At 63.0% G+C, this 16212-nt stretch overlaps 1 protein-coding gene across 3 annotated transcripts in view; it reads left to right on the top strand.

The window, feature by feature from the left end:
- Positions 1–16212, top strand: part of VAV2 (vav guanine nucleotide exchange factor 2) — a 168079-nt gene that overhangs the window by 88869 nt on the left and 62998 nt on the right. For all 3 annotated transcript variants that reach the window (XM_072960499.1, XM_072960498.1, XM_072960497.1), the window contains exon 3: positions 4722–4780. In XM_072960499.1, the coding sequence (XP_072816600.1) occupies positions 4722–4780 (59 nt within the window). The remainder of the gene's footprint in view (positions 1–4721; positions 4781–16212) is intronic.

Below are 16212 nucleotides of genomic sequence, written 5' to 3'. Positions count from 1 at the left end.
AGTTCAGAGAAGCTAAAATCATCTGTGTCCTCTATACTGAAACAGAAGTTTCATGAAATAATATTTAATTTACTTCTTTTCTCTGGTATTATTTGTCTTGTTGTATCTCATCCCTTCCTGTCCCACTCCACCCTACTCCATCCAATCTCATCCCACCCCGTCCCTTCCCGTCCCATCCCATCCCACCCCGTCCCTTCCCATCCCATCCCATCCCATCCCATCCCACCCCACTCCACCCCATCCCATCCCATCCCATCCCACCCCACCCCACTCCACCCCATCCCATCCCATCTCATCTCATCCCATCCCTTCCCACCCCACCGCATCCCATCCCATCCCATCCCATCCCCTTCTCATCCCATCCCACCCCACCCAACCCCACCCCATCCCACCCCATCCCATCTCATCCCATTCCGTCCCGTCCTGTCCCATCCCTTCCCAACCCTTCCCATCGCATCCTTTTTCTTCCCATCCCGTCTTACTTGATTAAAAAAAAATGCCATTAGGACCCTTTGTGAGTTAATGCCCCACCAGTGGGTCAGCTCCTGCAGTTTGCAAACTCTGCCCAGGAGAGGCAGGGGGTGAGCCCTCACCTGAGTTATAGCCCTTGCTGGGCAGGTGGCTGTCTGGTCGTGGCTGGGCCTCCCGCAGCCCAGGGACCTGAGCAGAGGAGGGTGGGCCGGGCCAGCAGCCCCGAGCTGCCTCCGCCCGCGGGGGCCAGCCCTGCACGGCTGCTGTCCAGCTGCTTCCCGCAGGTTTCAGCAGAGGCTCCAGCAAAGGGGCGGCGGCTGCAGAGCTGCCCAGAGGCCTTGGGCTACCCTCCCTGCCTCCCCAGGAGACCCCCGAACGATGCTGCTTTTTAAAGTCAAGGATTCCCTCGCTCTCTGCCCCTCCACCTCTCCCTCCGCCTCTGGTCTCTGTCTGCCCTTCCAGCCCTCGTCCTGATCTTTAAATCCTAACAAGCACGTGAGCCTGGAGCTCGAAGCAGGCGCTTCCCGCTTCCTGTGTGTTTTTCGAGTAAGCGGGGTGGCGAGGCTGCATCTGCTTGCTGCCCTGGTTGTGCAAAACCCCCTTCTGGGAGCTGTTCCGAGCACCTGCTGCCACCGAACCCCGCAGAGGCACACGGGAGAGGCAGCCTGCTCCCCGTGGCACAGGCGGGGGGCTGGGGGAGGCCAACTTCCACCCAGGACTGCCTGGGCTCGTCCCACCCCCGCCCAGCAGGCCCCCGGCTGCAGCCCAGACCTGCTCTGGTCCCCAGCCCCACCCCCGGCACACAGCTCTGCTGGGGGCCCCTGGGGGAGGAGCCCCCGGAATCCGTCTGCACAGACCCGTGTCCCAGGGCAGGCTCACGCCAGCAGGGCCGGAAAGGGTGCGCTGCCGATGGCTGCGTCCAGCACGTGAGGGATGAAGTGGAAAGCTCTCACCTTGGAGAGCTTTCCCAGGACAAGGAGGGGCTTTGAACGTGAACAAGACAGTCGAGCGTGAGGAGAAGCCGGGCACCCTGTCTTGAGGCCGAGTCGCCTGGCCTCTGTCGAAGGCTTTGCGGTGGGCCTGGGGGTCTGCCTGCCAGAGCCCCTCCCATGCCTGTGAGGACGCTGGTTGGCCGCTGGCGTCTCGGCGTCTCCTGAATGCAGACCAGGTGGAGAGCCGCGGGGTCAGCGCAGACCAAGACTGCAATCCAGGGTGCAGACCCCACACCCCAGCCTCCCGGCCTCTGGGCTGTCACTCTGTTCCTTGCTCCTTCCCCGAGTATTAAAGGAGATGCAACATTAAAGGTCATGGTCGAGGCGGGGGTGGAGCTGAGAGGACAGCGCAGACAGCCGCGGGTTTGGGGAGCTGGCTGTGCACGTTTCTGCCCCAGCGGGACTGGTCCCTGAAGACGCACACCTTTCTCCCAGTGCTCCCCTGCCCGAACCTGCACACACGTTCCTTTGCTTGCCTGGCGCTGAGGCAGCCTGGGCCCCGGCGGGTCTCTGAGCCGTTCGTGTGTGGAGGGAGGAGGGGGCAGGGCGGGGGAGGAGGGGCAGGTGCGGGTGTCTTTTCACTCATTGTCAGGGATGCGTGAGAAGTGGACATAAAAGGTGGGAAAATGTCATCCTTTGACATTTGCGCTGTCAGCGGGGTGGGCAGGGCCGTGGGCTGGAAGGGTTTTGATCATCACTGGAGAGCGACGTCTCCGGGGAAGCCCAGCTCCTCTGTGTCCTGGGGGTGGGGCAACCCCCCACCAGAGGCGCCTCGGGGAGGTGCTTCGCCCCCCTGCAGGGAGCCGCACTGCTCCCCAACGTTTCACGGGGGCCACCACCCCTCGTCTGACCCACACAACTCTCGGGCCCCACGTCTGCTCCCAGCAGCCCCTGCCCTGGGGCTTGGGTCGCCGGAGTCGGGTGGTGCTCAGCCCCAGAGTCTCCATCCCTGCAGACACCAGCCGGGAGGAGACGTGCAGCCCAGGTGGCGCGACGGACAGGGCGCGTCTGGCAGAGCTGGGGCGGCCATCCCTGTGGAAGGAGCTGCCCCTGTGTGGCGTGGGAACCCGGAGCGGAGCCCTCCACGAACTGCCAGTGACAGGTTGTGGCCTGGAGTGAAGCAGCGGAGAGCTCAGGGCTGAGGCTGGAGAAGCTGCTCTGTCCGCTGGGACCAGGGGCGCGGAGACCTGTCTCCTGACCTTGCTCACTCACCTGCAGCAGCCCCTGTCTGTCTTGGGCTCCACCGGTGCGAAACTCAGCCTTGGCACTGAGTCCAGGTCGGCAAACAGGTCTCGGCCCCGGTGCCAGTGCTGCCCAGCGGCTGGTGCCTTGTGCAGACTCTGCGGGTAGGCTTCCAAGCCCGTGTCTGGCTCGTTGGGGAGGAGTGTGGCAGTTGATTGGTGATGTCTGCCATGGGAGGCACAGGAGATGGTTGGCTCGTGTGCTTTCCAGTTGCCAAACCCTTCAGCCCCAACGTTTCTAGCGTTCTGTCCAATAACTAGAAGGCCATAAAGCAGTATTGCTTTAATTTTTGTCCTTCCTAAATATTTAGAGCCCTTAAAAGCCAAGAATAATGGCAGAAGTCAAGTTACTCGTTATTTATGAAAGGCCTCTTGGAGCACTCAAGTATGGGCGCCCCGGCTGGGCAGCTGCACAATAAGCCGATTGAGTCTCGTCTGAGAAAACACAGGAGAACCGTGCCATTCCTCGGATTCGTAGCTTCCGCGAGTCCCGGCCCCTGGAGCAGAGCCCCCCGGAAGACAGCACACAGCCCTCGGCGTCGTGGCTGAGTCTGCGTCCCGCCAGCTGAGGAAGGGCCCCTCTGCGCTGCTTGGAGTTTTCTGCTCCCCCTTTGAAAACCTTTCTGTCAGGAGAGCAGCCTGAAAGAAGCCTGGGCCCTGTGTCCTGGGCGGGGGTTTGGGGCAAGTGGCCTGGCCTCAGTTGCCCGTTCCCCGCACGCGCACACAGTCCTGGCCTTGGAGGGGTGTGAGGCTTCGCCGGGACGGTGCGCGTCCAAGGCCTGTCGGGCTCAGTTCCTGGGACACTCGGTGCCCAGAAGAGTGTGGCGGCGAACTTAGCAAGTGGTCATTGTGGGCCACGTTCGTGTTCCTTGTCCTCGGACACGCACGCGCACACACACAAAGATGATCTCCTGCACGCACAGCGGACTCTCAAAGTCCAGGCTGGCACCTGTCTCCGTGGTGGGTGGGATCTGGCCCGGCGGGCGCCCTGTCCCTCCCGGAGTGAGTCTCATTCAGCCTCCCGCACGCGCATGCGTGTGGTGCTCCAGGATCCATCGCCGCCCTCGCCTCCTCCCGGGTCCCAGCAGCCGTCCGTGGAGCCTCCCCCTGCGTGCCGCCTGTCCTTTTGAAGATCTGTGGGTGGCTGCGTTGAGGCTTCTGAGGCTGGGAGACGGACAGGTCCTGTGTGACTGGGGGAGGCTGGACACGGGGTGGGACTGGGCTGGGGCAGGGGCAGGGGCAGCAGAAGTGGGACAGGCCGCTGCTCCTCCCTGAGCCCCCCAAGGCTGTCAGTCCGGGGAGGGCCTGCTGGGATCCGTCATGCAGCCTGAACGTGGGGTTTTCTGTTTTCCTTCTATAGCCTGACCCCCCCCCAGGGAGCCAAACTTCTGATTAAATGGTCACCCATAGAGAGGAGGGCCTGGAAGAGCAGGGAGCCCTGCACTCAGATGCTTGCGTCTACACTGTGCACGAGCTGCTGTGTGATGTGGGGCAAGTCACTTGGCCTCTCTAGGCCTCTGTTTCCCCATCTCTGAAATGGACGCGCACCTGCCGTGAACAGAGGTGGTCATTAATCATACGGTAACTTCCAGAGCAGCAGCCTGGGATGGACGCTTCGCGGTGTGATGTCTGCTGACATGCTCGTGGCCCTGGGGGGGGGCAGACCCTTTCCTGGATGAGAACAAGGCTCGGCAGGAGCTTAACAGCAGGTGCAGGGGGCTGGCAGAAGGGGGCGTGAGCCCCGCCTGCTCCCCTCCGGGGCCCTGCACCGGGAGTGCCGCAGCCCTCAGCAAGTAGTAGGGCGCCACGACGACACGGCCACAATGACACGTTCCTCACAACAAGCACAAAACTGGTGTCTAGCCTGAAGCATCTTACACTGTGGGTTGTTTTTAACCCGAGATGAAAAGAGTTCTGTGAACTGTTTTCCGACGTCTACGAAACGCTGCGTTACGGTTTTATGATGACTTTCGGGCTTCTTGCGATATTACAGCAGCATCTTTTCTTCTCCCCCCAGGTCATCTCCGCGGTGTCCAGACTCTCACTTCACAACTTGGCCCAGAACAAAGGCATCAGGTGAGCTTTGCGGAGCGCGCTGCCGCGCCGGCCCTCCAGGCACCCCCGGTCACAGTGGGGCTTGGCGCAGAGACGCTGCCTGTGTCTCAGTCCTGAGAGTAATGGGTGTCTGTCCAGTGGCCTGCTGGCGGCGGCTGGAAGGGGCGGGGGGGCCAGAGGCTCGCGTTCACACCAGGGAGAGCTCGCGAGCGTGTTACTGAGGCTGCAGGACCTCCTTCCGTTTAGGTAATGAGATCGGCCAGTGCGTCCTTTCACAGATCGTTGCGACCTGAACGCACTCTCCGTGCTCAGAGCCGGGCTTGGCCTCCAAGGAAGGGGCCGAGTTTGTCTGTGCCGATGGGCGGGGCCGGGGGCCGCCTGCTTGGGGCTGCAGGCCCCCGACAGGACTCTCCCCGCTCTCCGTTTCAGTCCCGCTTGGATTTTCTAGCGAAGTTCAGCCTCAGAGAGTCCCGCGGCCCCCGGGTGTCTGCCCTCTCGTCCCTGACAGTCCCGGGGTGGGGGGCGGGCAGCCCCCGCCGTGGACCAGCCGTTGTGGACTCTGACCCGCAGAGCTGGGGTCCGGGAGACCAGGTTCCAGATGGGGTGGGGGCAAGCACAGGACCCGCCCGTCCTGACGTCTCTGGGGAACGTGGGTCAGCAGGGTGGGGCTGAGAGGCCCAGGAGGGCGGAAGGGACTCCTCCTGGGGGTGGGTGGGTGCGGGCGCCCTTGCGAGGTTGGTGGAACTGCGGAGGGGGCTTCGCTCTGCTGCTGTCCTGCGGGGCGCGGCCCGGAGACAGGCTCCCGCTGCCCCGTGGCGCAACGCGATTGAACAGTCTCCTCGTCCACGGTTCAGGCGAGGTTTCCACAGGCGATTTAACATCCTGGGTGCCACCGTCGCTGACACAAAACACTCCTGGGCCCTCCGTGTGCGGGCGTCCTGCAGTGTTGTCAGTCCGCAAAAAGGGGCTGCTTCGGCTGCTCTTCTGTTTTGGAAGCCCACAGACGAAGCCGCAGCCCTGAAGAATCCCCTCCTCGTTTCTTCTCCAGCTGGATGGGAGCCCAACGTGCTCCTTTAAAAAGTGACCGTTTTCACAACCCTTGCTCTGTGCATAACGAGCTGACTTTCCACAAAAGCCCCGGGTACACTGCTCAGAGGCTGAGGAACGGGGGACTTAACCTAAGAGCCCCAGCCTGGTGCCGGCGGTGGGGGCGGGGCGGGCGGCGGTCGGCGCGGTTCCTGCCGGGCCGTCCAGCCCAGTGTGTGCGGATGCGAGTCCTTGTCACAGCCGTAACCGGCCACCCAGACTGAGGGGTGTCCTGTTGGGGGTCATCACAGCCTAGGAAGGAAGAGATGGCAAAGGGCAAGACCCTCTCTGTGACAAGCTGAAAGGTGAGGCCAAGGTGCCCCCAGCCCATGGCGGTCTCGGCAGGATGCTCTTGGCACCTCTGTCTCTTCTCCTCCAGGCTGGGGAGGCTCCCCGGGCCACTCAAGGCTGCTGTGAGCCTGCGCACCATGCAACGTGATAGTGCAGGACCCCACACTCTGTAAATGTCCACGGGCAGCTGGCTGGGTGGTGGGCTGAAAGGTGGACCCCCCCAAAAAGATATGTCCACCTCCTAACTTCTGGACCCTGTGACAGGGCGAAGGTTCTCTGTGGATAAAGGTTTTATAGATGTGATTACATCTGTAATTTTAAGTCTGAGGAAGATGAGCTGACAGAGCTGAGGTCGGAGTGATGTGGCCACAAGCCGAGGAATGCGGGTCGTCTTAGATGTGGAAGGCAAGGGACAGACCCTCCCCGGGGCCGCTGGAAGGCACCCGCCTTGGAGTCCACAAGACGCATTTCAGACTCCGACCTGGGGCAAAGGGGAGAACCGAACGCTGACCTTGGCGGCACTAAGGTTGTGTCCTGTCCACACTGGCCCCCAGGAGGCGCTCCTGGGCAGCACTGTGGAGCCTTTGAAACTGCTCTACGGTCCAGGGCCCAGAGCATCCTTCCCCTACACCGGAGTGGTTACCCCCTGCAGCTGAGCCTGGGCACCATCTATGAGTGGGGCTGTCAGAAGGCCTGAGGGAAGAAGCGGGCTCCGTGCCTGACAGGCGGTGGCCGGTAGACTTTGACTGAGCCCGTCTATACCACAGACACCAGGAAGGCCACGTCCTCTCAATCCGTCACCCGCCCCTGAACAGAATTTCGAAGAAACGCTGTGGGCGCGTCTCTCTGCTGCTTCCACTGCGGGCACGAGGGCCAGAAAGAGACACATTTGTTTAAAAATATCTTAACTGGCCAGTTCGTGCCGGGCAGCGGGGAGCTAGCTCTTGCTGGAGACGGCCAGGAGAGGCCGGAGGCCCGCCGGGCCGGGGCTGAGCGGCCGGCTGGGGCTCCCACGGCGGGCAGGGGGCATTCACTAGACAAAACACAGCTGGGTTTCTGTCTTTGCTCCACACCTGGACCTTCGGTGGCCTTGTCGGCTGGACTGGACTGTGCTGTCAGTTTGCCCACAGAGAACAGGCGTCCAGCTGAGCTCGGCTGAGCTAATGGGGTTTTGTTATTGTCCCCTCCACACTTGCTCCGTTCCATCTACACAGCCCCCCTCACCTGCCCGCATGTCCTTTTGTCCATCCAGCCATCCAGCTGTGTGTCTGGCCATCCATCCGTCCACCCGTCTGTCCGTCCACCCAGCATCTTTCCACGTGTCCATCCCCCTCCCCCACCTGTGCTCCACCCATCTGTCCTGCGGCCTTTCCATCCGTGCCCTGTCCTGCCGTCCCCCCTCCCTCTGTCCTCTTCCACGTGAATGTCGGTTGGTGGGTCTCCACACGGTGCTGCTGTGAGTGGTCCAGGTCACGGCCTCCATGGCCTGGCAGAGATCAGTGGGCCCGTCTGCTCCCCGGCGCGGAGTCTGCCCTCGGCAGCGTGTTGCGGGGGCAGGCGTGCACCTGGCAGTGACCTGGCGGGCTTGGGGGGCGGGTGGGATGCCGGGTCCGGCCCCCCCGGGCTCCACGGCCCCCCTGGTACAGCGGGGCCACAGTTGTGGCTCCTTCCTGGTGGCTGTCAGGATTCAGAAGGTGGCGTCCTCACCGTTGTCAGCACAGCGCTGCCCTCAGTGGGTCCAGCACTGAGGGATGGGAGACGAGGAGCTGCCTCTCTGGGTCTCAGCGTCCTCGTCTGCGTGGGGGGGGGTTCTGCCCGCACCCGCCTGGAGGCTGTGAGGGCGGAGGCAGGCTGTGTGTGTTTCCCGATTCTGATTCCGCAGTGCAGGGAGTGTCTGGCGGCGCCCCAGCCACGTGCGGTGCTCACAGAGCTGTTGGGGGCTGTGTGCGTCCGGGGCACCTGTCTGCTCCAGTTTACAGCTCACGAGGGCCACACCAGCTCCCCAGGACTCCTCCGGTGGCTCCGGGGACCCAAGTTCGGAATCCTGGTGGGAGAGATGCCATGTGCCATGTGCCATGTGCCATGTGGGCTGGTCCATCCTCCCTGACAGGTGTCCCTGTGCAAAGACAAGAGGATCAGCTAGCTGTTGCTTGAATAAGTTCCTGGAGCGTGAGCTGCCTCCTGGTCGAAAACACTGGGGGGTTGAGACCTGGCCCGGGGTGCTGAGAACCCAGCCTTTCAGACCTTTGTGCGCTCCCACACCCCCCCCAACTTTACCCATGAGGAAACTGGGGCCTGAACCAGTGGTGCCTGGGCCCAGGAGTTGTCAGTTCATTCACTCATTCATTCATTCTGTGCATGCCTGGTGATGCTCGCCCCCGGGCCAGGCGGGAACTGGCCACTGTCAGGGGGGGAGATGGACACTGGACCCCGGTCGCTGGCAGGTGAGTGCAGGGCAGGGTGCGGGGACAGGAGGGGAGCACGGAGGCGCAGGGTTAAGGGCTGGCCTGAGGCACTCGGGTCTGGGCTGCCGGCGTGCTTTTCAGCATGCTTCTTCGCCCTGAGCCTGTATCCTGGTCTCTGAAGGGGAGGCTCCCTTGGCCATGGTCAGCGCCTGTGGTCAGAGCCCAGGGCCAGTGCAGAGCAGCTGGAGCATGGTTCTCAAAGCGAGGTCTGAGGACACTGCCTGCCATGGAGCCTCAGGTGAACCCATGGCTGGGGGGTGTAGCCGGTGAGCAGTGACCCCAAAAAGATGTGCCCCGAACTTGTGAATATGAGCTTTTTGGCAAAAAGTCTTTGCAGATGTGATTAAACTAAAGATCTTGCCCCGTCAGCCTTAAATCCAATGGCCAGTGTCCTTCCTTGTAAGAGACACACAGAGAGGGGACCCAGGGACAGAGGAGGGACATGGAGGCAGGGCAGAGGCTGGAGCGAGGCTGCCAAGCCCAGGACCGTCTGGGGCCACCGGGAGCTGGGAGAGGCCGGAGGGCTTCTCCCCTCCAGCCCCCTGTGGCCCTGCCCGCACCTCGATTTAGGAGTTCTGGCCTCCAGCACTGAGAGAATGAATTTTGGTTGTTTCAAGCCCTGAGTTTTGCTGGGCAGCAGGCTCTGGGAGAGACCAGGCGGGGGTCCTTCAGCCTCTAGCCCCTGCCGGCCTGGGACCTAAATACCCAGAAGGCAGCCAGCAGCTGGCAGGGAGGGTTGGGGTTCGGAGACCCCCTCCAGAGAGCAGGGGTGGGAGAGTGGGCTTCCAAGGATGGTGGTGTCCTCGTTGGCGGGCGCCCTGTCCCCACGACATTCAGTGATAGAGGTGCTGAGTGTACACATGCACGGGAGCCACGGCCCCCTCCAGGCCGGCCCTGCCCCCAGGGAGCAGGACGGCTTCACTCTGTAACAAGCAAAGCAATCAAAGGCTGCCTCTTCAGCAAATACCACATCAAACATTTATCGGGCAGCTGTGTCATATTACCGGCTCGTTTTCAGAGACCGAGGAGGAGGTCTTGTCATGTTTTGCAGTGGGATTTATACATACGTGGAGGGATGTGAGCTCATCAAGAAAGCTCTGCAACAGAAGGTGACGTCCCGTGCGGCCAGAGGTGTGGGGGGTGTGGCCGCGAGGCTGGTCGCTAGCCGGGCCCCAGCCCAGCCCTGGGGCCAGGTCAGCCGTGCTCTCTGCAGCCCTGAGCTCTGCCGCACTGTGGCCGGTGGGGAGGGACCGGCCCAAGGCTCAGCCTGGAAAGAGGCTGCCCAGCTGGTGAATCAGAAACTCCGCGAGATTTGGTGTCGTCTGCTAAGGCTCTCAGGTGCCTTGGGTCCATCCAGCTACGAAGTGTGAAGACGGTGCTTGGACAAGCCTGAGACTTGCTCATCTCATGGTCGGAAGAGGGTCTTTGCTAGTAAAGGGACAGTCCCCCCCGTGTCACTTGGGTCGCCCGTCTCTCCATGGTTCTCTGTCGCGTCCCTCCTCAACACCCATGCTTGTTGTCGGGGTGGACCGGGCACCTCGGTGCCAAACAGTAGCCCGTCTCTTTTTATTTATTCATTTATTTAGTTTTTTAATTCTTTTTAAATCTCAGGAACCCGCCTTCTAGCTCATGGGGCACCAATCCCCAGTCCTGTCCCCGGTCCTGCCCCCGGCGGCCCTGCCAGGAAGTGATCACTGTCCTGAATCTTCGGTCTTCCGCCTCTTTACTCTTGTAAAGTTATGTCACACGGTGACTGACTTACCTTTCGCGTGTAGCTCTGCTTAGTCCCCGACGCCCAGACCTGTAGCGCAGAGTCACGGGCATAAGCGGCCCCTGGCAGTAGCTGGGTTCACTGCTGTCACGTGACCAGTCGGGCGTGAGGTTGAGGGCTGTGTCCTGTGTGGCTCCGTCGGCCTTTCTAGAGCTGCCTTTCCTCCCGCGTCCCCCCACCTCCATCACAGCAGCAGCGACAGGCGTGAGGCCACGTCTGTCCCACGGAGGGGCTCACCAGTGCTCACCTGGACCCTGGGAATCAGGGTTTCAGCCCCACTTTGCAGAGGAGGTGGAGGCCCCGGAAGGCACCTCTCGCCCAGGGTGGCCCAGGTGGTGGGGGTGGAACCTGGATTCCATCCTCCCATCTCCCAGCGGGAGTCCGAGGTCCTGGGGCCTGGGTCCAGCACTGATGGGCACAGATCTGCCGCCCCTGGTGTCTCTGGGCCCCTTCTAGCCTCAGTCCCTGGCAGAGCTGACCCTGGGGGCGGCCGAGGCTCTGTTTTCTCAGTGGGGTCACTGGTGGGGGTACTGAGGCAGGCCCTTCCCCGCCCAGCGCTGAAGGTCCCGGCCCTCCACGATGCAGGGCCACTCATGGCGGAGGCGCTGTTCTGGCCTTGGCCCCATCTCCGGCGGGCTTGGTGGCTTCGGGAGGCTGGGTGCTCGGCCCTCCAGCACCCACGGGCCCTGCGTCTCTCTCCAGCTTGGGACTCTGCCCAGCAGCCCGGGAGCGGGGTTGGGATGGAATGAATGTCCCGTCCCCAGGAGGGCAGCAGCGAGACACCAGTGGTTCTGATTAAAGTGGAGGCCTGGAGTGCAGCCCTGAGGCTTGGCTGGGCCCTCGGCCCTAAAGACTCCAAGGTGAGCAATCGCAGGGCTGGACAGCTGGCCGGTACCCATCCCTCCCTGCTGAGGGCCGCCTCCAGACCTGGGGCTGGTGCCATCCAGAAGCACTGCGGCCCAGTTCTCTGCTCCAAACTGGCCAAGCCAGGTGCCCCAGGGCACAGTCTGGGGCGGCAGCTCTGTCCCTGTCCTCACACGAGCCCGGAGCCACCCGGTGCTGGAACCTTGGCACTCAGCTGTCCCCTCGTGTCCTGGACCGTCTCCAGTCACGTGCACCTACTGCGTGCTGCCTTCTCGGGGCCCGGGCTCTAGGGGGACGAGCCTGGTGGGGGAACGGCAGAGGGATGGGACGGAGGTGCTCAGATGCAGTGGTCAGGGCACCTCCCAGACGAGGCAGCGTTCGATCTGGCTCTGTCCTCCGAAGAGTGAGCAGAGCCGTGTGGACAGATCTGGGCAGTGGAGGCTCAGGGAGGGGTCGTGCTTGGTGTCCCTGTGGGATAGAGGGGGCCTTGTAGGGGGACAGGAGCACGTGGGAGGGCGCGGGAGGGAGACCGTGCTGGGAGTGGTGGGCAGGATGGGGGCGGGGTCTCTGGTCTGAGTGTGTGGGGAAGCCCTGGTGGGAGGGGGCTTCTTCAAGGCAGTGTCCTTGGAGATTCTGTCCAGAAACGTCCCCACAGGGCCTCCAGGGTGGAGCCCAGGACCAGTGAGGTGGATGTGCAGCCAGGACGGATGGAGGCTCGGAGGAGGGGTTGTGATGGGAGAGGAGCGGGGGCCTGACAGGCCACGGGCGGTGCTGGCGGTGCAGGGAGTGACACCCCAGGCCCTTCGGCTGGTCTGTCCCACGGGGTGGCCAGGGGCTGCAGCCCAAGATGCTGCGGACACCTGGGCAGGGATGAGGGGCGCGGGCTCCTTCCCCCCCGGCTTCCTCCCCGCTGTGGCCCTCCTGGGGGTGGTCCTGGCTCCAGGTCTGGCCCTGCCACTTCCTGGCTCGTCTCCTCGGTCAGCTGTCTCCACCTCTGAGCCTTGGCGCCGTCTTGTGGGTATCTGTCTTGACTGACTGGGGGAAACTGAGGGCACCCCACCCTGAGGCCTTGTGAACCCCTTGTCTGTGAAGCAGGGGAAGGGCTTGGGTTTCAGTTGTGTCCTTTCAGCTGGGTGGGTGTGCCCCCCAGCCAGGGGTGGAGGCTCAGCCTGACTGCCCTGGGGCTGACCCCACCTCTGGGCAGCAGGTGTGAGAAGGAGGGCCGGCTGGAGGTCCCCCAAGAAGACGGCCTGCTTCTCTAACTGGAGTCCACAGACCAGTCTTCCCCCTGGAGTTCAATCCATCCCTGCTCTGCCAGAGAGAACATGTGATCGGCTAGTGATGCCTGCCACGGCCAGAGCGGATGGCAAGGGGAGGAGGTGATTGCGGGCAGGCCCAGGTTTGCCTTCTCTGTCCTGGTGGGTCCACCACAGAGGGGTGGGCAGGTCCTGGGGGCCTGCAGAGGCCTTTCTAGAACTTGGTGGAAGGGCCACTGGGCTGACCCTTCATCCCAGCAGACAGGCAGGCAGTCGGGGGAGGGGAGAGGAGCACCCCTGGCTCTGACCCCAGCCCTCCAGCCACCGTCTGGAGGTGGCAGACATGGCTCAGAGAGGGGAGGTCCTTGCCTGAGGCCACACAGCTGCTTGGTGGTCTCTAAGAACCCCGAGCGGGCCCCTGAGGAGGGGCCCCACGGAGTCTCCGAGCTTTCGTGTGTTTACGAGGGGGGTGCCCTTTCCCAGCACGGGCTCGCCGTGCCATCTGCTCCTGTGGTCTCCGTCCAGAGCCCGCAGTGTGGGTTGGATGCCCACCCGGCACAGCAAGTTCCCAGTCTGTTTCTTACTGCCTCTCACTGCTGTGCCCAGACATGAACCCGGACAGGCCACTGTCACTATGTCCCAGAGAAGCCCGGGTGGTGCCTGGGGGCAGAGGGAGGTCAGGAAGTGTCACGAGCTCTGCTGCTACAGGCCGTCCCGGGCTGGCAGGGGCACGACGGGAGCAGACAGCCTTGGTCGTGGAGAAGAAGAAAGGGCAGCGTGTTCCCTGGTGTGGGAGGGCACGGGTTTCCATCCAGGCTCAGCTGCCCTGGTGCGGAGCAGTTTGGGGCATCGGGGCCATTGTCAGGGCACTGAGTGTCAAGCTGAGGGCCAGGAGGTGGCCTCCACCCTGCCCTGCGGCCGACAGGCTCTGGAACCTTGGGCAGAGCCGCCCCCCCCGGCCTGCTTCATCTTGGGACCGGGCCTGCCCTCATCCATCCATCCCTACCCTACAGTGCTCCCAGCCGCCACCTCTCCCTGCCCGACCTGTCTGCGCTTGGGTGCGGTTCCCCCAGCCAAGGGGATCTGGCCTGTCAGTGACCAGTTCGGAAGTGTTTTGTGCAGAGTGTGCTGTGGTTTTCTGCTGGTGAAGGCGGGGATGCACAAGAACTTGGCCCGCGGGCTGGAAGCAGAATCTGTCCAAGGGGCATTCAGGCTGTGGCTCTGGGAAGCCTGGGCTGTGTGGCCTCTCTGTGCAGGCCCACAGCGGGCTCTGTAGTGCCTCCTATTCCCCAGGGGGTGTTTCCAGAGCATTCTGTCCGGGCGGGACCCTGGCAGGCCACCAGGATGTCCGCCTTGGCCTGGCAGGTGTCCCCGGGAAGAGGTCAAGGTGGCAGGGCAAGAAAGCAGCCGAGTGGCTGCAGGAGGCTGGACCTCGCTCCCAGGGGAAGATGGCCCTGCTGACCCACTGGCCTTTCTGCTCCCAACTGCTGCCGTTCTGAGAAGCTGTCGGAAAACCAAACTATATTCAGCTTCGCAGCTGCCGAGAAACCGCGTTCCTCTGTCAGTCAACAGCAGCTCCAGGCGCCCCCTCACTCGGATGACCAGCTGGGGAGGGGGAACCGTCCTTTCCTGTCCCGAGGTCCATGTCCTCTTCTGTCTCTCTGGGATTCTGGAGGCAAGGGCAGGGACAGCCTGGCTGGGACCTGGGGGTTCACTCGGCTCTCCCCCAGTAGCCTGAGGCCAGCTGCACCTCCTCCCCAACCCACACGTCTGCTGGGCCTGCCTCTGCACATGACACAGGGAGACCGAGAACCTTCCTACCTTGGTGCTGACTTTGGCTTGAGGTCTTAGCGGTGACACCTGAGTGGCATCTGTCACTCTGTCCCTCAGCCCTGGCCCCCACTGGACTCCTGCCCCACCCGGCCCTGCAGCCTCTGAGCCTGCCCGTCCCCGAGTGTGCAGGTGACGTGCTCACCTCTGCCTCCTGCAGCCCCTAAATCTTGACCATGTCCACTGTCACCCTCGCCTCCACCTCCTTTAGTGCCAGGCCGTGCGGGAGGCACGTCCACACTGTTTCTCCTGAAGTGTCACAAAATGCAAGTGGTCTGTCCCCGTCTTACAGAGGCGTTAACTCAGGTCCCCTGGCGAGCTCAGGGGCTAGGAAGCCAGATGGCAGATTCCAGCCCTGTCTGTCTGACACAGGCCGGAACTCTGAGCTCCAATTAGACTTCTCACCAGATCAGCTCCCTGGCACCTCCTGTGGGAGGCCCTCCCGATTTCCCTCCTCCACCTACTCCTGGGCCTTTGTGGCCATCCTCGCGCCCTTCTGCCTTACGCGACCTTCCTGGGGGTGTGGGCATGGGTCCCCTCCTCTCTGGCACAACGCGTACTCAGTCTGAGCTGAGTGTAGGTGTGGTGGGAAGCGGGCACGGCCCGGCACAGCCCCTGGCGTGATGGCCTGTCTGCGTGGGTGCCTGGTGGGCTGAGGAGAGAAACGAGGTCCTTTGGCTTGTTTGGGCAGCCAGGCTATTTAGCCGGGGAGCCACTTTTAATAAGCAAAACCCGGTGCTTCAAGGCCTCCCAGCCAATTAGCAGGCGGCACCCAGGTGGCTCTTTGAATAATTAAACGGGCCTGTCAGGGCCTTCAGGCTGTGGTTTGATGTGACTTTAAAGTTTGCCTGGCTGCCGGTTCCCCAGCAAAGTGGTACACCGGAGGTGTGGCCCAGTGCCCGGCGCCCTGGCTAGCCGCTCCCCCACCCCTCCCACCCACGCGCCCTCTTCTGCTCCCCTGCACCTGCCTGGGCCCCTGATCACAGCTGGTGAGGTGAGTCTGAGTGTGGCGGTGTCCATGCCAGGCCTGGTGCCAGGACCTCCCACAGCCGCGTCGCACCTAATTCTGAGGCCAACTTCGGAATAGGAAGCTTGTCCGGGCCAGAGGAGTGACCTCCGAGGGCTCTCAGGTGCTGCCGGTCCTCCGCGTGCGGGACTGGAGCGGCTGGCTTGTCCCGGCGCTAGCACTGGAATTCCTGCATCGCTGGTCCTGCACAAGCTGGCCAGTGGTCGCCCCCAGAGGACAGATGCCAGGAGCTGAGCACCCCCAGGCCTCTAAGGCCAAGTCTGCTCTTGGGGGGCCACGGGCTGGTCTCCCCCTCCAGTATGTGAACCCAGGAGCCCAAGGCTCCGCCTTTCCTGTCGGACGCACCAGAGTGGCCAAGGAGGACCAGGGCGTCTGCCGATGGCGCTGCTCTGTAAGGCTGCCGGTAAACGCGGATCTTCTTCGCAGGGAGCGCTTTCCTATGAGTCAGGAGTCTGCCTTCTTCCCGGCACGTGCCAAGTGCGGGGAGGAGCTGAGGTGCCTCAGGCCCGGATCACCTGCATCTGCAACGCCAGCAGAGGTGGGAACATAAACCCGGTGCCCTAGGTTCTCTGGGTGCCGCTAGGCGGTCGGAGCCACACTCGGACCCGAAGCTTTCTTACCTCCCGAGTGTGAACGTTGGTTTGCGGAGCGTGCTTCCCCGGAGGCACTGGGTGGGAGGACCTGGTGGTGGTCCTGGAGGCGCCCTGGGCGAGGGGCACTTTACAGCTGTAGTGGAAACCCGGGGTGGGCCCACTGGGAGGCCGTGGGGAGGCGGGGGACTGCCTGTGTCTGAGGCCCTGGACTTGCAGGTGGGCTCTGGGGTGAACTGCGGGAAAGGGAGGGACAGTGGCCCAGGCTCTCAT

The sequence above is a fragment of the Vicugna pacos genome, chromosome 4 (assembly GCF_048564905.1).
Source record: "Vicugna pacos chromosome 4, VicPac4, whole genome shotgun sequence".
Classification (NCBI taxonomy): Eukaryota; Metazoa; Chordata; class Mammalia; order Artiodactyla; family Camelidae; genus Vicugna; species Vicugna pacos.
The sequence above is the reverse complement of the archived record's forward strand: the minus strand, read 5'-3'. Positions and strand labels throughout refer to the sequence as shown.